The sequence below is a fragment of the Aythya fuligula genome, chromosome 16 (genome assembly GCF_009819795.1).
Source record: "Aythya fuligula isolate bAytFul2 chromosome 16, bAytFul2.pri, whole genome shotgun sequence".
In the NCBI taxonomy this organism is placed as follows: Eukaryota; Metazoa; Chordata; class Aves; order Anseriformes; family Anatidae; genus Aythya; species Aythya fuligula.
In genome coordinates, this window is record NC_045574.1 from 15,006,136 (window position 1) to 15,029,679 (window position 23,544).

At 59.1% G+C, this 23,544-nt stretch overlaps 5 protein-coding genes across 5 annotated transcripts; all 5 read left to right on the plus strand.

The window, feature by feature from the left end:
• Positions 1-664: 664 nt before the first annotated feature.
• LOC116495839 (tyrosine-protein phosphatase non-receptor type substrate 1-like) lies at positions 665-2,400 on the plus strand. The gene is made up of 4 exons (XM_032198556.1): positions 665-731; positions 1,103-1,459; positions 1,630-1,944; positions 2,051-2,400. Exons 1-4 carry the CDS (start codon positions 665-667, stop codon positions 2,398-2,400), a joined length of 1,089 nt encoding a protein of 362 aa, XP_032054447.1.
• A 2,059-nt stretch (positions 2,401-4,459) lies between these two features.
• LOC116495840 (tyrosine-protein phosphatase non-receptor type substrate 1-like) lies at positions 4,460-6,132 on the plus strand. The gene is made up of 4 exons (XM_032198557.1): positions 4,460-4,817; positions 4,988-5,302; positions 5,409-5,717; positions 6,029-6,132. Exons 1-4 carry the CDS (start codon positions 4,460-4,462, stop codon positions 6,130-6,132), a joined length of 1,086 nt encoding a protein of 361 aa, XP_032054448.1.
• Positions 6,133-7,389: 1,257 nt separating this feature from the next.
• LOC116495841 (tyrosine-protein phosphatase non-receptor type substrate 1-like) lies at positions 7,390-9,483 on the plus strand. The gene is made up of 5 exons (XM_032198558.1): positions 7,390-7,450; positions 7,822-8,169; positions 8,340-8,654; positions 8,761-9,102; positions 9,380-9,483. Exons 1-5 carry the CDS (start codon positions 7,390-7,392, stop codon positions 9,481-9,483), a joined length of 1,170 nt encoding a protein of 389 aa, XP_032054449.1.
• A 1,257-nt stretch (positions 9,484-10,740) lies between these two features.
• On the plus strand, positions 10,741-15,212 carry LOC116495842 (signal-regulatory protein beta-1-like). Its single transcript, XM_032198559.1, has 6 exons — positions 10,741-10,801; positions 11,159-11,509; positions 11,685-11,999; positions 12,106-12,447; positions 14,517-14,882; positions 15,109-15,212. Exons 1-6 carry the CDS (start codon positions 10,741-10,743, stop codon positions 15,210-15,212), a joined length of 1,539 nt encoding a protein of 512 aa, XP_032054450.1.
• Positions 15,213-16,442: 1,230 nt separating this feature from the next.
• NSFL1C (NSFL1 cofactor) lies at positions 16,443-23,309 on the plus strand. Its single transcript, XM_032198232.1, has 9 exons — positions 16,443-16,602; positions 16,988-17,085; positions 18,043-18,117; positions 19,277-19,442; positions 19,801-19,893; positions 20,575-20,684; positions 21,142-21,279; positions 21,784-21,948; positions 22,975-23,309. Exons 1-9 carry the CDS (start codon positions 16,501-16,503, stop codon positions 23,135-23,137), a joined length of 1,110 nt encoding a protein of 369 aa, XP_032054123.1. The 5' UTR covers positions 16,443-16,500; the 3' UTR covers positions 23,138-23,309.
• Positions 23,310-23,544: the final 235 nt, after the last annotated feature.

Below are 23,544 nucleotides of genomic sequence, written 5' to 3' on the forward strand. Positions count from 1 at the left end.
GCTGGGGGCAAGGAGGTCCCTGGGCTCCCTGCACAGCACGGGATGGCGATGGGTGAGCATCATGCCCCGGCTGCACCCTGGCTCTGCCCCACAACTCAACACTTCATGTGGTACACGCAGAAGATGAGGATGAAGATAAGGAGGAGGAAGAAGAGCACGGCAGCTGCAACCTCCACGCAGGGAAATGGAGAAGTCCCTGTGAAGACACAAGGCAGAGTGCAGAGAGGGTGGTGGGCGCGGGGCAGCGTGGGTCTGGCCGCAGGCAGGGCTGGGGCCAAGCTGGGGTGGTCACAGTGGGGTCATGCTGGGCTGTACTGGGAGCCCCACTCACCTGCACTGACACCACCGTGCCCTCACCACGCCGATAAAACTCTTCACTGATGGATGTTTTGTGAAACTTCACACTATAATAGGTGCCAGCCTCCTCGGGGCAGACATCTCTGACAACGATGGTGAAATCTGTGTTGGACCCAATCTCAACCTCACGATGGCACAAACACCGAGGGAGTGGGAAGCCTCTGGGCTTGCGCAGGGCACCGCAGAGGAGTACGGCCAGAGGCAAAACCCAAACCGCTTCCTTCCCCTTTAGCAGGAAGGGTTCCCAGGGCCCCACCAAGTTGAGGCACACCGAGACACAGCTTGGAGGGGGACGAAGCCACTCGCCATGGCTCCGGTGACACAGGCGCTGCCTCTTGCCTGCCTGCTGCTGCTGCTGCTCGGCAGTGCCCCGGGTGAGTGCCCAGCCCTGCACAGCCCCGGCGCCTTTGCCAGGGCCTGCTCCCCCCTGCTGCTGGCAGAGCAACCCTTCCCTCTGCCCACAGGGATCTGGGGCTCTTCCCTGCCCTCTTCCAGCTTGCTTTTATCCCCAGCTCAAAGGTTTGCTTTATTTTTGCTTTATTCGAGCATCTCCAGGCCCCTGTTTTCTCCATCCCGCACTGCAGCCTGGTGGCAGGCACAGGCTCACAGAGCCGCCTGCCCTGGGGGACAAGGGACAGGGATGTCACTGCCCCCAGCTTTGTGCTGGAGGTCTGTGGAGGCCCCATGCTGAGCCCTGGCTCCAGGGCCCCTCAGCAGCCCCAAACCCTCCTCTTGCTGTCCCCAGGTGCCGATGCCCAGGCGGGTCAGGGCTTCGAGCTGCAGCAGCCCCAGAAGGAGGTGTCAGTGAGAGTGGGGGAGACGCTGACCCTGAGCTGCACCGTGACTGGATGGGGTCCCATCGGCCCTGTGAAGTGGCTGAAGGGCTGGGGCAGTGGCAACGAGACCATTTATGACCTAAAAGACCCCTCATCATCCCGGGGGACGAGGGCAGTGGATGAGTCCAACACAGACTTCACCATCCTCATCAGGGACGTTCGCCCCGAGGATGCTGGCACCTATTACTGTGTGAAGTTTCGCAAAACACCCACCGGTGATGACGTGTTGTATCGGCGTGGCGAGGGCACGGTGGTGGTGGTGCAGGGTGAGTGGGGCTCCCAGTACAGCTCCCAGCAGGAGCCAGCCCTGCCGGCTCAGCCCACGTCCCGTCCCCTGGGCTCTGCTCTGGGGCAGGGGCTCAGGAGCCGGCCCAGGGAGAGGGTCCCGGGGCCAGGGGGGAAAGGCCCGGCTGATGGACCCGCGCTTCTCCCACAGCCAGACCCTCCAACCCCACTGTGTCCGGGCCCAGTGACCGCGTGCAGCCGGGGAAGACGGCATCCTTCACCTGCAAGTCTGGGGGGTTCTTCCCCCGTGACATCCGTGTGAAGTGGTTCAAGGACACGACCCTGATTCAGTCTCAGCTGCCCAATGTCACCCCTGAGCCATCGAAATTCACCTACAGGCTGTCCAGCACCATGACGGTGACGCTGCAGAAGGACGACATCCGCTCAGAGCTCACCTGCCAGGTGCTGCACACCACGCTGACGGCCCCGCTGACGAGGAGTTACCATCTGAGCCAGATCCTGCGAGGTGAGGGATCAGTGGGGACCGGTGCTCACGGCCCCGCGGCTGGGACAGGGCCCCCGTGGACACAGGGCCGGGGGACGCCGTCTCCAGCCGCTGCTTCTCTTCCCAGTTCCCCCCAGCAAGGTTGTGGTTCAGCCTCTAGGCCCCGTGGGGCTGAACGAGATGGTGAGCTTCACCTGCTACGTGCAGGGCTTCTACCCGGGAAACGTGACCGTCACCAGGCTGGAGAATGGGAAGGAGATGAACAGGGGGAGCACTCCTCAGCCGACAGAGACCCCCGAGGGCTTGTTCGATCTGAGGAGCACGGTGGCGGTGCAAGCCATGCCGGAGAAGAACGGCTCCGTGTTCACCTGCCGGGTGGTGCACGAGGGCCAGGACCCCCTCAGCAGGAATGCCACGCTGTGGGTCGCCGCCTCAGGCCAGAAGGAATCCAACTCCCCCTACACAAACGGTGGGTGAGAGCCCATGCGATGGGGCCCCTGAGGGGAATGTTGTGGGATGTCACCCCCTGGGAGAGCTTGTAGTCCCACCAGAATTCAGTCCAAGGTCTTTATGTCCTTGGGGGGGTGCTGCTGGGAACCCAAATCCTGTCCCTGCTGCTTAGAGCGTCTCTGCACCGACCCCAGCTGCAAGGCTGCAGGGTCCTGTGGTGCCGACCCAGCTCGGAAGGTACCGGCACCCGGGGGCTGTGGGGCTGGGGGCTGCGCTCCCCACGCCCCGCGCTCACTGCCCTGCTCCTGCAGGTTTCCATCTCCTGTCCAGCCCCGGCCTGTGGCTCTGCATGCTGCTTGAGAAGGCGATCCTCGGCCTCGTCCTCTTCTTCCTCTTCAAGCGCTGGCAGGCCTGAAGAGAGGCCAGGGCTGCACAGCGAGGCCACCTTGATGGGAGAGACGCAGGAGAGCGTTGTCAGAGCTCCATCACCTCCGAGCTGAGTGTGTCAAGATCAGGCCGGTGGTGCTGCATGAACAGATCTGCTGCTTTTTTCGGGGGCTCTGCACCACCGCCCCTGCTGCCTCTCCCTACTGCCTGCTCATCACCCGGCGAGGCCCCGTCCCTTGGCAGCTCCCTAGGCCATGGGTCCCAGTCCCCCCCACTGTCCCCATCCCCTCGCTGTGCTGCTCTGCACGTGGTTATCAACAGAAATACAAATCCTTGGAAAAAAACATGCTCACGGTACCTTCATAATGTGTCAACCATAGCACATCCCCACGGACTCCCCTCCCCATGATGCTCAGCCCCCCTCCAGCAGCTGCTGCTCGCCCAGTGCCTGCCCTGGCCCTGGGGCCGCAGCATCCCCGGGTCTCCCGGACAAAGGCGCAGGTGCCCAGCAGCTCGCCCACGTCAGGGCATCAGTGCTGGGAGCCCTGCCCCGTACCCACAGCTCGCTCCTACCTGCTGGGGCGGCCTCGGGGTCTCTGCATCCCAGCTTTTGCTGCTGGGGGCAAGGAGGTCCCTAGGGTCCCTGCACAGCACGGGATGGGGATGGGTGAGCATCATGCCCCGGCTGCTCCCTGGCTCTGCCCCACAGCCCGACACTTCATGTGGTACACGCAGAAGATGAGGATGGAGAAAGAGACGAGGAAGAAGAGCACGGCAGCTGCAACCTCCACGCAGGGAAATGGAGAAGTCCCTGTGAAGACACAAGGCGGAGCACGGAGAGGGTGGTGGGCGCGGGGCAGCGTGGGTCTGGCCACAGGCAGGGCTGGGGCCAAGCTGGGGTGGTCACAGTGGGGTCGTGCTGGGCTGTACTGGGAGCCCCACTCACCTGCACTGACACCACCGTGCCCTCACCACGCCGATAAAACTCTTCACTGGTGGCTGTTTTGCAAAACTTCACACTATAATAGGTGCCAGCCTCCTCGGGGCAGACATCTCTGACGAGGATGGTGAAATCTGTGTTGGACCCAATCTCAGTCTCACGATGGCACAAACACCGAGGGAGTGGGAAGCCTCTGGGCTTGCGCAGGGCACCGCAGAGGAGTACGGCCAGAGGCAAAACCCAACCCGCTTCCTTCCCCTTTAGCGGGAGGTTCCCAGGGCCCCACCAAGTTGAGGCACACCGAGACACAGCTTGGAGGGGGACGAAGCCACTTGCCATGGCTCCGGTGACACAGGCGCTGCCTCTTGCCTGCCTGCTGCTGCTCGGCAGTGCCCCGGGTGAGTGCCCAGCCCTGCACAGCCCCGGCGCCTTTGCCAGGGCCTGCTCCCCCCTGCTGCTGGCAGAGCAACCCTTCCCTCTGCCCACAGGGATCTGGGGCTCTTCCCTGCCCTCTTCCAGCTTGCTTTTATCCCCAGCTCAAAGGTTTGCTTTATTTTTGCTTTATTCAAGCATCTCCAGGCCCCTGTTTTCTCCATCCCGCACTGCAGCCCGGTGGCAGGCGCAGGCTCACAAAGCCGTCTGCCCTGGGGGGCAAGGGACAGGGATGTCACTGCCCCCAGCTTTGTGCTGGGGGTCTGGGGAGGCCCCATGCTGTGCCCTGGCTCCAGGGCCCCTCAGCAGCCCCAAACCTTCCTCTCGATGTCCCCAGGTGCCGATGCCCAGGCAGGCTTTCAGCTGCACCAGCCCCAGAAGGAGGTGTCAGTGAGAGTGGGGGAGACGCTGACCCTGAGCTGCACCGTGACTGAAGGGGGTCCCATCGGCCCCATGAAGTGGCTGAAGGGCTGGGGCAGTGGCAATGAGACCGTTTATGACCAAAAAGACCCCTCAACCCGGGGAAAGAGGGCAGTGAATGATTCCAACACAGACTTCACCATCCTCATCAGGGACGTCCGCCCTGAGGACGCCGGCACCTATTACTGTGTGAAGTTTCGCAAAACACCCACCGGTGATGACGAGTTGTATCGGCGTGGCGAGGGCACGGTGGTGGTGGTGCAGGGTGAGTGGGGCTCCCAGTACAGCTCCCAGCAGGAGCCAGCCCTGCCGGCTCAGCCCCCATCCCATCCCCTGGGCTCTGCTCTGGGGCAGGGGCTCAGGAGCCGGCCCAGGGAGAGGGTCCCGGGGCCACAGGGTCAGAGCCTGGCTGATGGACCCACGCTTCTCCCACAGCCAGACCCTCCAACCCCACTGTGTCCGGGCCCAGTGACCGAGTGGAGCCAGGGAATATGGCATCCTTCACCTGCAACTCCTGGGGGTTCTTCCCCAGTGACATCCGCGTGAAGTGGTACAAGGACAGGACCCTGATTCAACCTCAGCCAAACCTCATTACCCCTGGGCCCTTGAACTTCACCTACAGGCTGTCCAGCACCGTGACGGTGACGCTGCAGAAGGACGACATCCGCTCAGAGCTCACCTGCCAGGTGCTGCACACCACGCTGACGGCCCCGCTGACGAGGAGTTACCATCTGAGCCAGGTCCTGAGAGGTGAGGGCTCGGTGGGGACCGGTGCTCACGGCCCCGCGGCTGGGACAGGGCCCCCATCGGAATGGGGCCGGGGGACTCCAGCTCCAGCCGCTGCTTCTCTTCCCAGTTCCCCCCAAAGTGGTCATGGCTGAGCCTCCAGGTCCCGTGGGGCTGAACGAGACAGTGAGCTTCACCTGCGAGGTGCAGGGCTTCTACCCGGGAAGCGTGACCGTCACCTGGCTGGAGAATGGGAAGGAGATGAACACGGGGAGCACCCCCAGGCCAATGGAGACCCCCGAGGGCTTGTTCGAGCTGAGGAGCACGGTGGCGGTGCAAGCTATGCCGGAGAAGAACGGCTCCGTGTTCACCTGCCGGGTGGTGCACGAGGGCCAGGACCCCCTCAGCAGGAATGCCACGCTGTGGGTCACCGCCTCAGGCCAGAAGGAATCCAACTCCCCCTACACAAACGGTGCGTGTGGCCCCTGAGGGCAAGGCTGTGGGATGTCACCCCCCTGGGAGAGCTCGAAGTCCCACCAGAATTTGGTCCAAGGTCTTTGTGTCCTTTGGGGGGTGCTGCTGGGAACCCAAATCCTGTCCCTGCTGCTTAGAGCGTCTCTGCACCGACCCCAGCTGCAAGGCTGCAGGGTCCTGTGGTGCCGACCCAGCTCGGAAGGTACCGGCACCCGGGGGCTGTGGGGCTGGGGGCTGCGCTCCCCACGCCCCGCGCTCACTGCCCTGCTCCTGCAGGTTTCCATCTCCTGTCCAGCCCCGGCCTGTGGCTCTGCATGCTGCTTGAGAAGGCGACCCTCGGCCTCGTCCTCTTCTTCCTCTTCAAGCACTGGCAGGCCTGAAGAGAGGCCAGGGCTGCACAGCGAGGCCGCCGAGACGGGAGAGACGCAGGAGAGCGTTGTCAGAGCTCCGTCACCTCCAAGCCGAGCGTGCTACGCTCAGGATCGTGGTGCTGCACAAGCAGACCCGCTGATTCTTTCGGGGGTCCTGCACCACCTCCCCTGCTGGCTCGTTCTTCTGCCTCCTCAGCATCCGGCGAGGGACCGTCCCTTGGCAGCTCCCTAGGCCAGGGGTCCCGGACCCCCCCACTGTCCCCATCCCCTCCTTGCGCTGCTCCGTACATGGTTATCACCAAAAATACAAATCCTTCAAAAAAGCACCCTCACGGCTTCTTCATAATGGGTCGGCCATGCCACAGCCCCATGGACTCCCCTCCCCACAACTCACAGCCCCCCTGCAGCAGCCTCTGCTCGCCCAGCGCCTGCCCTGGCCCTGGGGCCGCGGCATCCCCGGGGCTCCCGGCCAAAGGCACAGGTGCCCAGCAGCTCCCCCACGTCAGGGCATCAGTGCTGGGAGCCCTGCCCCGTACCCACAGCTCGCTCCTACCTGCTGGGGCGGCCTCGGGGTCTCTGCATCCCAGCTTTTGCTGCTGGGGGCAAGGAGGTCCCTGGGCTCCCTGCACAGCACGGGATGGCGATGGTTGAGCATCATGCCCCGGCTGCTCCCTGGCTCTGCCCCACAACTCAACACTTCATGTGGTACACGCAGAAGATGAGGATGAAGATAAGGAGGAGGAAGAAGAGCACGGCAGCTGCAACCTCCATGCAGGGAAATGGAGAAGTCCCTGTGAAGACACAACACAGAGTGCAGAGAGGGTGGTGGGCGCGGGGCAGCGTGGGTCTGGCCGCAGGCAGGGCTGGGGCCAAGCTGGGGTGGTCACAGTGGGGTCGTGCTGGGCTGTCCTGGGAGCCCCACTCACCCTGCACCACCACCACCACCTCCGTGCCATCACCACTCCGATACAACTCATCGCCAGCGTTCCTTTTCCAATACTTCACACAGCAACAGGTGCCGGCGTCCTCACTGCTGACATCTCTGACAACGATGGTGAAATCTGTGTTGGACCCAATCTCAACCTCACGATGGCACAAACACCGAGGGAGTGGGAAGCCTCTGGGCTTGCGCAGGGCAATGCAGAGGAGTACGGCCAGAGGCTAAACCCAAACCGCTTCCTTCCCCTTTAGTAGGAAGGGTTCCCAGGGCCCCACCAAGTTGAGGCACACCGAGCCGCACCTTGGAGGGGGACGAAGCCACTCGCCATGGCTCCGGTGACACAGGCGCTGCCTCTTGCCTGCCTGCTGCTGCTCGGCAGTGCCCCGGGTGAGTGCCCAGCCCTGCACAGCCCCGGCGCCTTTGCCAGGGCCTGCTCCCCCCTGCTGCTGGCAGAGCAACCCTTCCCTCTGCTCACAGGGATCTGGGGCTCTTCCCTGCCCTCTTCCAGCTTGCTTTTATCCCCAGCTCAAAGGTTTGCTTTATTTTTGCTTTATTCAAGCATCTCCAGGCCCCTGTTTTCTCCATCCCACACTGCAGCCCGGTGGCAGGCGCAGGCTCACAAAGCCGTCTGCCCTGGGGGGCAAGGGACAGGGATGTCACTGCCCCCAGCTTTGTGCTGGGGGTCTGGGGAGGCCCCATGCTGTGCCCTGGCTCCAGGGCCCCTCAGCAGCCCCAAACCCTCCTCTCGCTGTCCCCAGGTGCCGATGCCCAGGCAGGCTTTCAGCTGCAACAGCCCCAGAAGGAGGTGTCGGTGAGAGTGGGGGAGACGCTGACCCTGAGCTGCACCGTGACTGAAGGGGGTCCCATCGGCCCCGTGAAGTGGCTGAAGGGCTGGGGCAGTGACAACAAGACCATTTACGACCAAAAAGACCCCTCCTCATCCTGGGGGACAATGGCAGTGAATGAGTCCAACACAGACTTCACCATCCTCATCAGGGACGTCCGCCCCGAGGACGCCGGCACCTATTATTGTGTGAAGTTTCGCAAAACAGTCAGCGGTGAAGAGTTGTATCGGCGTGGCGAGGGCACGGTGGTTGTGGTGCAGGGTGAGTGGGGCTCCCAGTACAGCTCCCAGCAGGAGCCAGCCCTGCCGGCTCAGCCCCTGTCCCGTCCCCTGGGCTCTGCTCTGGGGCAGGGGCTCAGGAGCCGGCCCAGGGAGAGGGTCCCGGGGCCACAGGGTCAAAGCCTGGCTGATGGACCCACGCTTCTCCCACAGCCAGACCCTCCAACCCCACTGTGTCCGGGCCCAGTGACCGAGTGGAGCCAGGGAATATGGCATCCTTCACCTGCAACTCCTGGGGGTTCTTCCCCAGTGACATCCGCGTGAAGTGGTACAAGGACAGGACCCTGATTCAGCCTCAGCCAAACCTCATTACCCCTGGGCCCTTGAACTTCACCTACAGGCTGTCCAGCACCGTGACGGTGACGCTGCAGAAGGACGACATCCGCTCAGAGCTCACCTGCCAGGTGCTGCACACCACGCTGACGGCCCCGCTGACGAGGAGTTACCATCTGAGCCAGGTCCTGAGAGGTGAGGGCTCGGTGGGGACCGGTGCTCACGGCCCCGCGGCTGGGACAGGGCCCCCGCAGGCATGGGGCTGGAGGAAACCAGTTCCAGCCGCTTCTTCTCTTCCCAGTTCCCCCCAAAGTGGTCATGGCTGAGCCTCCAGGTCCCGTGGGGCTGAACGAGACGGTGAGCTTCACCTGCGAGGTGCAGGGCTTCTACCCGGGAAGCGTGACCATCACCTGGCTGGAGAATGGGAAGGAGATGAACACGGGGAGCACTCCTCAGCCGACAGAGACCCCTGAGGGCTTGTTCGAGCTGAGGAGCACGGTGGCGGTGCAAGCTATGCCGGAGAAGAACGGCTCCGTGTTCACCTGCCGGGTGGTGCACGAGGGCCAGGACCCCCTCAGCAGGAATGCCACGCTGTGGGTCGCCGCCTCAGGCCAGAAGGAATCCAACTCCCCCTACACAAACGGTGCGTGTGGCCCCTGAGGGCAAGGCTGTGGGATGTCACCCCCCTGGGAGAGCTCGAAGTCCCACGAGAATTCAGTCCAAGGTCTTTGTGTCCTTGGGGGGTGCTGCTGGGAACCCAAATCCTGTCCCTGCTGCTTAGAGCGTCTCTGCACCGACCCCAGCTGCAAGGCTGCAGGGTCCTGTGGTGCCGACCCAGCTCGGAAGGTACCGGCACCCTGGGGCTGTGGGGCTGGGGGCTGCGTTCCCCATGCCCCGCGCTCACTGCCCTGCTCCTGCAGGTTTCCATCTCCTGTCCAGCCCCGGCCTGTGGCTCTGCATGCTGCTTGAGAAGGCGACCCTCGGCCTCGTGCTCTTCTTCCTCTTCAAGCGCTGGCAGGCCTGAAGAGAGGCCAGGGCTGCACAGCGAGGCCACCGAGACGGGAGAGACGCAGGAGAGCGTTGTCAGAGCTCCGTCACCTCCAAGCCGAGCGTGCTACGCTCAGGATCGTGGTGCTGCACGAGCAGACCCGCTGATTCTTTCGGGGGTCCTGCACCACCTCCCCTGCTGGCTCGTTCTTCTGCCTCCTCAGCATCCGGCGAGGGACCGTCCCTTGGCAGCTCCCTAGGCCAGGGGTCCCGGACCCCCCCACTGTCCCCATCCCCTCCTTGCGCTGCTCCGTACATGGTTATCACCAAAAATACAAATCCTTCAAAAAAGCACCCTCACGGCTTCTTCATAATGGGTCGGCCATGCCACAGCCCCATGGACATCCCTCCCCACAACTCACAGCCCCCCTGCAGCAGCTGCTGCTCGCCCAGCGCCTGCCCTGGCCCTGGGGCCGCGGCATCCCCGGGGCTCCCGGCCAAAGGCACAGGTGCCCAGCAGCTCCCCCACGTCAGGGCATCAGTGCTGGGAGCCCTGCCCCGTACCCACAGCTCGCTCCTACCTGCTGGCGCGGCCTCGGGGTCTCTGCATCCCAGCTTTTGCTGCTGGGGGCAAGGAGGTCCCTGGGCTCCCTGCACAGCACGGGATGGCGATGGTTGAGCATCATGCCCCGGCTGCTCCCTGGCTCTGCCCCACAACTCAACACTTCATGTGGTACACGCAGAAGATGAGGATGAAGATAAGGAGGAGGAAGAAGAGCACGGCAGCTGCAACCTCCACGCAGGGAAATGGAGAAGTCCCTGTGAAGACACAACACAGAGTGCAGAGAGGGTGGTGGGCGCGGGGCAGCGTGGGTCTGGCCGCAGGCAGGGCTGGGGCCAAGCTGGGGTGGTCACAGTGGGGTCGTGCTGGGCTGTCCTGGGAGCCCCACTCACCCTGCACCACCACCACCACCTCCGTGCCATCACCACTCCGATACAACTCATCGCCACCGTTCGTTTTCCAATACTTCACACAGCAACAGGTGCCGGCGTCCTCACTGCTGACATCTCTGATGAGGATGGTGAAATCTGTGTTGGACCCAATCTCAACCTCACGATGGCACAAACACCGAGGGAGTGGGAAGCCTCTGGGCTTGCGCAGGGCTATGTAGAGGAGCTCGGCCAGAGGCAAAACCCAAACCGCTTCCTTCCCCTTTAGCAGGAAGGGTTCCCAGGGCCCCACCAAGTTGAGGCACACCGAGACACAGCTTGGAGGGGGACGAAGCCACTCGCCATGGCTCCGGTGACACAGGCGCTGCCTCTTGCCTGCCTGCTGCTGCTCGGCAGTGCCCCGGGTGAGTGCCCAGCCCTGCACAGCCCCGGCGCCTTTGCCAGGGCCTGCTCCCCCCTGCTGCTGGCAGAGCAACCCTTCCCTCTGCCCACAGGGATCTGGGGCTCTTCCCTGCCCTCTTCCAGCTTGCTTTTATCCCCAGCTCAAAGGTTTGCTTTACTCGAGCATCTCCAGGCCCCTGCTTTCTCCATCCCGCACTGTAGCCCGGGGGCAGAGCCAGCACAGAGCCGTCTGCCCTGGGGGGCAAGGGACAGGGATGTCACTGCCCCCAGCTTTGTGCTGGGGGTCTGGGGAGGCCCCATGCTGTGCCCTGGCTCCAGGGCCCCTCAGCAGCCCCAAACCTTCCTCTCGCTGTCCCCAGGTGCCGATGCCCAGGCGGGTCAGGGCTTTCAGCTGCAACAGCCCCAGATGATATCAGTGATGGCGGGGGAGACGCTGACCCTGAGCTGCACCGTGACTGCAGGGGGTCCCATTGGCCCCATGAAGTGGCTGAAGGGCTGGGGCAGTGGCAATGAGACCGTTTATGACCAAAAAGACCCCTCCTCATCCCGCGGGACGAGGATAGTGAGTGATTCCAGCACGGACTTCACCATCCTCATCATGGACGTCCGCCCCGAGGACGCCGGCACCTATTACTGTGTGAAGTTTCGCAAAACACCCACCGGTGATGAGTTGTATCGGCGTGGCGAGGGCACGGTGGTGGTGGTGCAGGGTGAGTGGGGCTCCCAGTACAGCTCCCAGCAGGAGCCAGCCCTGCCGGCTCAGCCCCCGTCCCGTCCCATCCCCTGGGCTCTGCTCTGGGGCAGGGGCTCAGGAGCCAGCCCAGGGAGAGGGTCCCGGGGCTGCAGGGTCAGAGCCCGGCTGATGGACCCGCGCTTCTCCCACAGCCAGACCCTCCAACCCCACTGTGTCCGGGCCCAGTGACCGAGTGGAGCCAGGGAAGACGGCATCCTTCACCTGCAACTCCTGGGGGTTCTTCCCCAGTGACATCCGTGTGAAGTGGTTCAAGGACAAGACCCTGATTCAGTCTCAGCTGCCCAATGTCACCCCTGAGCCATCGAACTTCACCTACAGCCTGTCCAGCACCGTGACGGTGACGCTGCAGAAGGACGACATCCGCTCAGAGCTCACCTGCCAGGTGCTGCACACCACGCTGACGGCCCCGCTGACGAGGAGTTACCGTCTGAGCCAGGTCCTGCGAGGTGAGGGCTCGGTGGGGACCGGTGCTCACGGCCCCGCGGCTGGGACAGGGCCCCCATGGGAATGAGGCCGGGGGACTCCAGCTCCAGCCACTGCTTCTCTTCCCAGTTCCCCCCAAAGTGGTCATGGCTGAGCCTCCAGGTCCCGTGGGGCTGAACGAGAGAGTGAGCTTCACCTGCTACGTGCAGGGCTTCTACCCGGGAAGCGTGACCGTCACCTGGCTGGAGAATGGGAAGGAGATGAACACGGGGAGCACTCCTCAGCCAACAGAGACCCCCGAGGGCTTGTTCGAGCTGAGGAGCACGGTGGCGGTGCAAGCTATGCCGGAGAAGAACGGCTCCGTGTTCACCTGCCGGGTGCTGCACGAGGGCCAGGACCCCCTCAGCAGGAATGCCACGCTGTGGGTCGCCGCCTCAGGCCAGAAGGAATCCAGCTCCCCCTACACTAACGGTGCGTGTGGCCCCTGAGGGCAAGGCTGTGGGATGTCACCCCCCTGGGAGAGCTCGAAGTCCCACCAGAATTCGGTCCAAGGTCTTTGTGTCCTTGGGGGGTGCTGCTGGGAACCCAAATGTTGTCCCTGCTGCTTAGAGTCTCTGCACCGACCCCAGCTGCAAGGCTGCAGGGTCCTGTGGTGCCGACCCAGCTCGGAAGGTACCGGCACCCGGGGGCTGTGGGGCTGGGGGCTGCGTTCCCCACGCCCCGCGCTCACTCCTCTGCTCCTGCAGGTTTCCATCTCCTGTCCAGCCCCGGCCTGTGGCTCTGCATGCTGCTTGAGAAGGCGACCCTCGGCCTCGTCCTCTTCTTCCTCTTCAAGCGCTGGCAGGCCTGAAGAGAGGCCAGGGCTGCACAGCGAGGCCACCAAGACGGGAGAGACGCAGGAGAGCGTTGTCAGAGCTCCGTCACCTCCAAGCCGAGCGTGCTACGCTCAGGATCGTGGTGCTGCACGAGCAGACCCGCTGATTCTTTCGGGGGTCCTGCACCACCTCCCCTGCTGGCTCGTTCTTCTGCCTCCTCAGCATCCGGCGAGGGACCGTCCCTTGGCAGCTCCCTAGGCCAGGGGTCCCGGACCCCCCCACTGTCCCCATCCCCTCCTTGCGCTGCTCCGTACATGGTTATCACCAAAAATACAAATCCTTCATAAAAGCACCCTCACGGCTTCTTCATAATGGGTCGGCCATGCCACAGCCCCATGGACACCCCTCCCCACAACTCACAGCCCCCCTGCAGCAGCTGCTGCTCGCCCAGCGCTTGCCCTGGCCCTGGGGCCGCGGCATCCCCGGGGCTCCCGGCCAAAGGCACAGGTGCCCAGCAGCTCCCCCACGTCAGGGCATCAGTGCTGGGAGCCCTGCCCCGTACCCACAGCTCGCTCCTACCTGCTGGCGCGGCCTCGGGGTCTCTGCATCCCAGCTTTTGCTGCTGGGGGCAAGGAGGTCCCTGGGCTCCCTGCACAGCACGGGATGGCGATGGTTGAGCATCATGCCCCGGCTGCTCCCTGGCTCTGCCCCACAACTCAACACTTCATGTGGTACACGCAGAAGATGAGGATGAAGATAAGGAGGAGGAAGAAGAGCACGGCAGCTGCAACCTCCATGCAGGGAAATGGAGAAGTCCCTGTGAAGACACAACACAGAGTGCAGAGAGGGTGGTGGGCGCGGGGCAGCGTGGGTCTGGCCGCAGGCAGGGCTGGGGCCAAGCTGGGGTGGTCACAGTGGGGTCGTGCTGGGCTGTCCTGGGAGCCCCACTCACCCTGCACCACCACCACCACCTCCGTGCCATCACCACTCCGATACAACTCATCGCCAGCGTTCCTTTTCCAATACTTCACACAGCAACAGGTGCCGGCGTCCTCACTGCTGACATCTCTGATGAGGATGGTGAAATCTGTGTTGGACCCAATCTCAGTCTCACGACGGCACAAACACCGAGGGAGTGGGAAGCCTCTGGGCTTGCGCAGGGCACCGCAGAGGAGTACGGCCAGAGGCTAAACCCAAACCGCTTCCTTCCCCTTTAGTAGGAAGGGTTCCCAGGGCCCCACCAAGTTGAGGCACACCGAGACACAGCTTGGAGGGGGACGAAGCCACTCGCCATGGCTCCGGTGACACAGGCGCTGCCTCTTGCCTGCCTGCTGCTGCTCGGCAGTGCCCCGGGTGAGTGCCCAGCCCTGCACAGCCCCGGCGCCTTTGCCAGGGCCTGCTCCCCCCTGCTGCTGGCAGAGCAACCCTTCCCTCTGCCCACAGGGATCTGGGGCTCTTCCCTGCCCTCTTCCAGCTTGCTTTTATCCCCAGCTCAAAGGTTTGCTTTATTTTTTCTTTATTCGAGCATCTCCAGGCCCCCTGCTTTCTCCATCCCACACTGCAGCCCGGGGGCAGGCGCAGGCTCACAGAGCCGTCTGCCCTGGGGGGCAAGGGACAGGGATGTCACTGCCCCCAGCTTTGTGCTGGGGGTCGGGGGAGGCCCCATGCTGCGCCCTGGCTCCAGGGCCCCTCAGCAGCACCAAACCCTCCTCTCACTGTCCCCAGGTGCCAATGCCCAGGTGGTTCATGTCTTCGAGCTGCACCAGCCCCAGAAGGAGGTGTCGGTGAGAGTGGGGGAGACGCTGTTCCTGATCTGCACCGTGACTGAAGGGGGTCCCATCGGCCCCGTGAATTGGTTGAAGGGCTTGGGCAGTGGCAATGAGACCGTTTATGACCAAAAATACCTCTCATCATCCCGGGGAACAAGAGCAGTGGGTGTGTCCAACACAGACTTCACCATCCTCATCAGGGACGTCCGCCCTGAGGACGCCGGCACCTATTACTGTGTGAAGTTTTGCAAAACACCCACCGGTGATGACGAGTTGTATCGGCGTGGTGAGGGCACGGTGGTGGTGGTGTTGGCGGTGCAGGGTGAGTGGGGCTCCCAGTACAGCTCCCAGCAGGAGCCAGCCCTGCCGGCTCAGCCCCCGTCCTGTCCCCTGGGCTCTGCTCTGGGGCAGGGGCTCAGGAGCCAGCCCAGGGAGAGGGTCCCGGGGCCAGGGGCACAGAGCCTGACTGATGGACCCGCGCTTCAGGGGGGCTATGGGGCTGGGGGCTGCGTTCCCCACGCCCTGCGCTCACTGCCCTGCTCCTGCAGGTTTCCATCTCCTGTCCAGCCCCGGCCTGTGGCTCTGCATGCTGCTTGAGAAGGCGATCCTCGGCCTCGTCCTCTTCTTCCTCTTCAAGCGCTGGCAGGCCTGAAGAGAGGCCAGCGCGGCACAGCGAGGCCACCGAGACGGGAGAGATGCAGGAGAGCGTTGTCAGAGCTCCGTCACCTCCGAGATGAGAGTGCCAGCATCGGGATGGTGGTGCTGCACAAGCAGACCCGCTGCTTCTTTCGGGGTTCCTGCACCACCACCCCTGCTGCCTCCCCCCTCTGTCTCCTTGGCCCCCAGTGTTGCTGCATCCCTTGGCAGCTCCCTGGGCCGAGGGTCCCGGACCCTCCTGGCCATCCCCATCCTCTCCTGGCTGTCCCTGTCCCCCACTGGCTGTCCACGTCCCCCCCACGGTTCCCATCCCTTTTTTGCACTGCTCTGCACGTGGTTATCACCATCAATACAAATCCTTGCAAAAAGCACCTTCACGGCATTTTCCTCCAGCACAACACTTCCAATACAGGGCCACTTCCAGGCAGGGCCCCCCCTGGTCCCCACTGTTCCCCCCTGGGCTCCTCGGCCTCAGCCTCTTCTTCCTCACCGGGGGAAGGGGCCGTGCTGCGCCGCCTGTACGGGGAACGCGGGGCACGGCTCAGAACAGGGCAGTGTGGCATGGCACGGGGCAGGACAGCTTGGCACAGCATGGCATGGCATGGGGTGGCACAACATGGTATGGGACAGCATGGCTTGGCACGGCATGGTATGGCGTGGCACAGCATGGCACGGGGCAGTACAGCATCGCATGGGGCAGCATGGCTTGGCTCAGCACGGGGCAGCACAGCTCAGCATGGCATGGCATGGGGTGGCACGGCATGGCATGTGGCAGCACGGCATGGCACTGGGAAGCATGGCTCTGAATGGTATGGCACGGCACGGGGTGGCACAACATGGCACGGGGCAGCATGGCTCAGCACGGCATGGCACGGGGCTGCATGGCATGGCACAGGGTGGCACAGTATGGCACGGGGTGGCACGGGCTCAGCATGGCATGGCATGGGGCTGCATGGGGCTGCATGGGATGGCACAGGGTGGCACAGCTCGGCATGGCATGGCACGGCATGGCACGGAATGGCATGGCATGGCATGGCATGGGGTGGCATGGCACAGTTTGGCACGGGTCAGCACGGCTCGGCACAAGGCAGCAGAGCTCGGCACGGCTCAGCACGGCTCGGCACGGCTCCTCTCGGCACTCCGCCGGTCCGCCGGGGGGAGCTGTTACCGGTGCGGGGCTCTGGGCCCCGTTTCCCATCCGGAGCTCTTTACCAGCCGTGCCGGGCCGTGCCGGGCCGAGCCGAGCCGAGCCGTACCGGGGCGGGTCCCGGCAGCGCCGTAAGATGGCGGCCAGGGAGGAGGCGCTGAGGGAGTTCGTGGCCGTGACGGGCGCCGAGGAGGAGCGGGCCCGCTTCTTCCTCGAGTCGGCCGGCTGGGATCTGCAGGTAGCCCCCGGCCCCGTCACCTCGGGGCTTGGCTGAAGGGTCCCCGCTGAAGGGAGGGCTCGGCCCCATCTCCGCGACCCCCTTGGGGGTGCTCGACCTCTCTCCCCCCTTCCCCTCCTCGCCCCCCAAGGAGCCCCCTCAGCACCCATGGGTGCTGCCAGGCCGCCTTTGGGTGCTGCCAGGCCGCTGTTTTGGGGGCTGGGATGAGCCGTGGTGGTGGCTGCCCTTGTGTTAACAGAGCCCAAGCATTGCCTGGGCTTCCAAATCCCATAAAACGGCTTCAGCGACGGCGTCCCTCAAGAGATGTGTTATTATTGCCGTGGGTTTGGGGTGCCCAGGGATGGTTGCTGCCCTCCTGGATAATTCCCCGTGTGTTTTTTTGCAGATTGCGCTCGCCAGTTTCTACGAGGACGGGGGCGACGAGGACATCCTGACCCTTCCCCAGCCGGCACCCAGCGCCGTGTCCAGAGGCACCGGGGCCAGGTGAGGGGGGAGCTCTGGCTGACGTGTTCACCAAGGCTTTTTAAAACCTCACAGCGATTAATCCCATCAAAACCCATGCTCTGCCTAAAGCACGGGTGCTAGATATTTATTCTGAAACTCCGCAGTGCTTTTAGATTTAATTCACCCTATATGACTCCAGAAATTGTGAAAATATCCACTTTTCTACATCGCAAGCACGGGTGTTATTCCACAGCTGATCTATAGGCCAGTTAGAGTAATGCGCTTCATTGCTCAGGAAAAAATTGTGTTTTGAGGTTAGAAGACAATCAGGCAGTCGGTAACACTTGTATTTAAGCAGGTTGTATATCCACGGGAAAAATATTTTCAGATTTTGTGTTGCACCAGATTAAGAGTTTTACAAAAATAAGTTAAATAATTTGTCCCTACCAAATTCCTGTGCTAGGAGTTCTCAGACTGGATTTCTCAATCTCTCAGGGGAATGCTACTTTTAAAGAGAAGGGGTTACTGGCTGTATGGTGAGGACAAAGCGCTCGTATTTCAGACTTTGAGTAAATTCCATACTGCTGAAGAACCATTATTTTGCCTCAGACCACAGGAGCGTTGTTGGAGGCTGGCCTTTACTGGGGCCTGGCAGAGCAACCTGTGTCTGTACAGGTTTGGAAATGACTGCCCTCTGAAAGAGGCAACCGAATCCATTACGTGACAGGGAAGATGACTGAGGAGTTACCTCATCTGCTGGGCCTGCAGCCACCTTCCGAGCCTCCTCGGGTGCTCTCGCTGTTGTTTTTGGTTGCGGTGATTGCTACAGATGCCCAAGAACTTTGTTCACTGCTTGGTTACACCAGCGCTGACCTGTGATCTCATTCAGACCCTAAAAGTAGAGCAGAGTCAAACCTAACATGCCGTGCTCAGCAGCTTCTGCGCACGTGGTTGAGCTGTGTCATGGGGCTGACGTGCTTTGATTGACTTTTGCAGTGACCATCGAGTAACGTCGTTTAGAGACCTTGTTCATGCACAGGAGGATGATGACGAAGAGGAAGAGGGACAGCGGTAAGTTTTCAGTCAAAGAATTAAAACCCTGCCTTTTTTTTTTTTTTTTATGGCTTGCTGCATGCGTACAGGTTATTTTTCAAAAGCAGATTTAAGCAGATGTGTCATTCCTGTGCAGAAAAATCTCAGGTCTGACCCAAACTTTGGTCAGTGTAAATTCTGTGTGCGAGCACGTGCTCCATGTTGCTGTATAAACACCTTTTTTCATCTCTCATTTTTGCTGTTGAGAGAAAGTCTGAGGTAGGATGTGGGAACCCTTGGGGAAAAAACCCAAATCATCACCACTTGTGTCCCTGGAGAACAGAAATGTGGGAATAACGCAGGGACTGTTTTTCATTTTGCTTGTCTGTGTGGCTTTAAGCGCTGCTTAAGGAGAACATAATGGAATGTGGAGGTGGAAAGGAAAAATGTAGGTCCCTTTTTTCAGTGGGGACGTGGCCCACTAGCAGAGAAGTTTTCCCCTGTGTCAGCTGCAAGTAGTTGCAAACACTTAAGGTTAACGGGCAAGGTAAATTGAATGGAACTGATGTAACTAGAAGTGGCTCGGTATAGGTAGGCCACCTGGTCTTCTGCACTCAGCTGTGAGCTCTGTATGTGTTGGAAACCAGCTGGAATCTAATCAACCCAATCTTCCAGAAGTGTTTAATTGCACTTCATTGAGTGTGTGTTTATTGCTTTCTGCTCAGTCCTGTCCCATGTGCTCTGAACTTTCAGCACAGTGTTAATACCTTCCCTCCAAGTACCAGTTATTTCCTCAGTGAGTAAGGCCGTTTCCTGTAGTCATTGCCTGCCTTCTTCCATCTGAGAGGTCAGAGACCTGCTAAAAGTCTCGTGTGAAGTTAGTAGCCTGGCTGGGACTAGACTGATAAAGCTCTTCCAGTGCTAGACTATATCTCTTTCTAGGTCTGAGAGAGTCGTTATCGTTTCATGACTGCTGATCAGTGGGTAACTTTACAATTTCCTGAGGCACAGAGACTTTTATTTTTATTTATATCAGTTACTGTAAGTGGCAGATACACTGGTCATAACTAATATTTGTGGATTCAAACTGTTTCATTAAGCTGCACAAAAGTGCACAACTAATTCCTGGTATAAAACTGCTGAATCCTGGAGAAGCTGTGGTCCAGTCTTACCCAGCAGCGGTGTGCTTTCTGTCTAGGTTTTATGCTGGTGGCTCAGAGAGAAGTGGACAGCAGATCGTTGGTCCTCCAAGGAAGAAGAGTCCCAACGAGCTGGTGGAAGATCTCTTCAAAGGAGCGAAGGAGCACGGTGCTGTGGCCGTTGATCGGACAGCCAAAAGCAGCGGCGAGAGCAGCAAGCCTAAAGTGAGGAGTGCTGAGTTTTTTTTTTCCCCTCTTTCAGTTGTTTTATGTTGTAGCCATCTGTGTGTGGTTCCCACTGTGGCAGCTGTTGGGTACTGTGGAGTCCTGAAACTATTTTAAAAGAAAGTGAAGTGTGGGTTTGGCTGTTAGTGCAGCTCTAATTCATGTGTCGTAGTGGCAAGAAAAGTCACTTTGAGCCATATTTACTGACTGTTCCATGCTGGTCACTGTGCCTGCAGAGTGGCAGATGTTGCTGCTACCCTGAGGGCCTCCCTGTTCTTCAGAACGGTGTTGGGGAAGGAGAAGCAAGCTGTGCTGGCTCTGTGTCACCCTGTAACCTCTTTGCCTGTCTCTCTTACAGCCTTTTGCAGGGGGAGGATATCGCCTTGGGGCTACTCCAGAGGAAGAGTCTGCCTATGTGGCAGGGGAGAGGAGGCAGAGCTCTGTTCAGGATGTGAGTAGCTCTCTGGTCTGTTTTGTAGATGTCACTGTAGATGTCATTTCTCTGCTATAGCTACAAAGCTTGTGAGCCAGAGAATATAAAGGTTGACTGCAATTCAGGAGGATGGTAAACCCCACTTCTTGTGGGATTTCTGACTGGGGGGAAAAAATAGCCCATACTTGAGACTTGGGTAAGCAGTTTTCTCGTGAACTTCTGGTTAAGAATTTGCGTGTTCCTTAGAAGCATGGGGATCTTTTCTCAGCCTCTGTACTGTGATTATATGGATTGTGAAAAGTGCTGTGCAAAGAGCACTGCGCAGTAAAGCTGCTTTATTCATTGAAGAGATGCAGAGCTGACAACATCAGTACACGATCCTCCTGTGCTTGGGTTGTGAGCAAATATCCTTGGTGAGAGCTTGGTTTGGCCTCGTTGTCTGACATACCTTGGGCTTTTCAGCCATATTCATCAGCAAAGGGGTCTGTGTTGTCACCTTCTAGGAGCTGATGCATGACCACTCCATAGCCAACGCTTCAGATTTTTTCCTCACTGCTGAATGTACTGATCAAGACGAACCTTGCTGGAGTGTTTTCTGCAGCTTGAAATTCCCTGCCAGTCAGCAGCTTTTCTCTTTGCGTCCAGTTATTCTTAGTATGATGTTTAGTGAGGCTGATTGTTGTTTGGGGACTGCTGCAGGTGCATGTTGTACTGAAGCTCTGGAAGAGTGGATTCAGCCTGGACAGCGGAGAACTGAGGAGCTACCAGGATCCATCCAATGCCCAGTTTCTTGATGACATCCGCAGAGGGTATGTAGCAAGAGGGCAGTGAAAGAAGGGCTGTATTTTGAAACACAGGTGTTTGTGGAATCCACATTGGTGAATCAATGGTGCATTTGTCCTGAGCTTTCTTACAAGGGCTAGGTTCTTAATGTGTAAACGAAGGGAGGGCAGACTGGAAGATCTACTTCAAATGAATTGGGAAGTGGCGCTGGTTTGTATGGGGCCTTGAGGTTTTGAAGTGAACAAACACTTTCACGTTTGGGCTGAGAATTTCTGATGTGTCATGTCACTTCTGGTAAGGGTCAGGGAAAAGTAACCTTTAGCTTGTGTCTGTCAGTGGGGAGGTGTGCACCTGCTTTGTTAGTTAGCAGGAGCACACAGTAATTCCTGAAATTCAGACATCTATGGTTGTATTGGGTTCTGTGGCAGGTGCTGTTCCTGACTTGCTTTTTCAGGACAATTTTATTGGACACTGTCATTGCAGGGAAGTCCCAGCAGAGCTGCGCAGGTTAGCACGAGGCGGGCAGGTGAACCTGGATATGGAGGATCACCGTGATGAGGAGTACGTGAAACCTAAAAGTGTCTTCAAAGCTTTTACTGGAGAAGGACAAAAACTGGGCAGGTGAGGAAACAGCAGCGCTGTTTTGATCTGTGTGTGTGTGATGTGAGAAAGTCACTTCAGATTTTTTGTGGGATGAGCCTACTGACTTGTCTTCCTGAAGAGAAGGTACTCAGTGCCTGTGGTCTGTGAGGTATTCCTCTAACAAAAAATGGGGCTTGGCTATGTGTGCTGTGGGATCTTTTAGTGGCAGGAGGCAGTTCTCCAGTCTGGAACCACTACGGCGTGTCGTGTAGAAGCAGGGCATGCTTGTTATGATGCTGCTGTTCTGTGTGGCTGTGCAGAACCAAGCTGTGGTGCTGTAACAGATGATGATAGGGGCGAAGTTACAGCCAAGTGCTCACCGAATCCTGAATTCTCATTTCCAACCTATACTGACATCTCTTGCTTAGGAGCCCTAGTAGTTGGGCCCGGCAGGTGATAAGCTCACTGCCTGATTCGTGGCACCCTGCAGCCAGGTGAGTGGTTTGGTTTTTAACAACTCTCTTTGTGTCTTCCTGTTCTCAGCACTGCACCTCAGGTGTTGGGCACCAGCTCGCCAGCCCAGCAGGCAGAGAATGAAGCCAAAGCCAGTTCTGCCATCACTATTGATGAGTCGGAGCCCGTCACCAACATCCAAATCCGGCTCGCTGATGGTGGGCGACTGGTCCAGAAATTTAATCATAATCACAGGTACAAAGGCAACAGGAAACACAGGTTACTAACTGGGAAGGCCTGAATGACACTGCGAACTGTGCACAGATGGAGCAGATGTTAGAATCCTGACTAGCCTGCTAAAGGGAGCTCTGGGGATCCTTCTGTATAGGTGAATAGGAATAAAATTATTGTGGGGTTTTAAGGCAGATGCTGACTGTTGGAAGGATAGGGTTTGCTTTCCAAATAGTGATGGATTGTAGGCAACGATGCTGTGTGTGGCAGCTTCAGTATGAACAGCAGAACTTTTGTTAATGTCAGCTATAAGAAAAGCTAAAACTATTCAGAGGGCTTTAGAATCTATCAGATAATTAGGAATTGGTTTTGTTATTCTGTCAGTTCATACTTCTGCTGGGTTTTCCCCTATATTGATTGTAGCACCAAGGTGTGCTCTTAAACAGCTTGGTTTGCTTGTCAAGGTGGCTGACATACCCTACTGATTTGTTAGAGTTCTGTCTTAAAGTCCTTCTCAACTACCTGATCTTGGAGAACGTGGCTGTTTGTCCATGCTTGTTCTTCTTATCTCCATAAGAGAATCAAGTACACTTCCGAAAGTTACAGAAACCTTCCTCTGGGATCAGGTGCAGGAAATAGATCCAGCGTCACTGTTGTGACTGCTCTTGGGAGCTGAAATCATCTAGGTTATGCTGTGAGTGATGGGCACAGCTGCTTATAGCAGCTTAGCATCAAGCAATTTATTAATCTGTTCGTCTTGAGGGCCTCGAACCCTTCAGTTTCAAAACCACAGAAGATGGGCAGCATAAAAGAACATCCTGCTGAGAATCTTTAACCTCTAAAGCAGCTTATTTCATTAAACAGGAGCCTGTAGAGAAGTACCTTAAATCACAGAATTGTGTGGCTGTGGTCTCTATTGTTACCTGGAAAGCAAGAGCCATGAGTGCAGGGTTGCAGACTCTGGAAAGGGTGAATTTAGGCTTTTGTTGTGCAATTCTCCGGGATGCTCAATAACAGGATTGCCCTTGTGTGTTTGATCCCTCTGCACAGGATCCGTGACATCCGGCTCTTCATAGTCGATGCCCGGCCAGCGATGGCTGCGACCAGCTTCGTCCTGATGACCACCTTCCCAAATAAAGAGCTGACTGATGAGAACCAAACCCTGAAGGAAGCCAACCTGCTCAACGCTGTCATCGTTCAGCGGTTAACATAAAGGAACCCACCTCTCGCCACACGCCTGCTCGCAGTGCGCATGCGTCGTCTCGTCCTGTGCGTGCACCTGCGCCGTGCAAACACAGGCTCACATCTCCTCATAGCTCTGGGTTCTTAGGTCTTGGTTGGACTCTTTTCTCTTTAGTTGCGTTTCCCATTTGTTTTGTTCTGTTTTTTTTTTTGTTTTTTTTTTTTTTTGGTGATGATCAGTGGACTTTAAAATAAATAAACGAAACGAACCCGTTTTGAAAGGAGCTGCAGCCTGTTGTGCCACACGTTCTCCCAGGAGAGTTGAGTTACCTTTGTGTTGCATTTCTGTGCTCTTTAGAGGGGAGGAAGGTACTGGGGGCAAGGGAGCTCTCAGAGCAGTTTCCTTCCATGCCAATCAGCTGCTCATCACAATCTGTT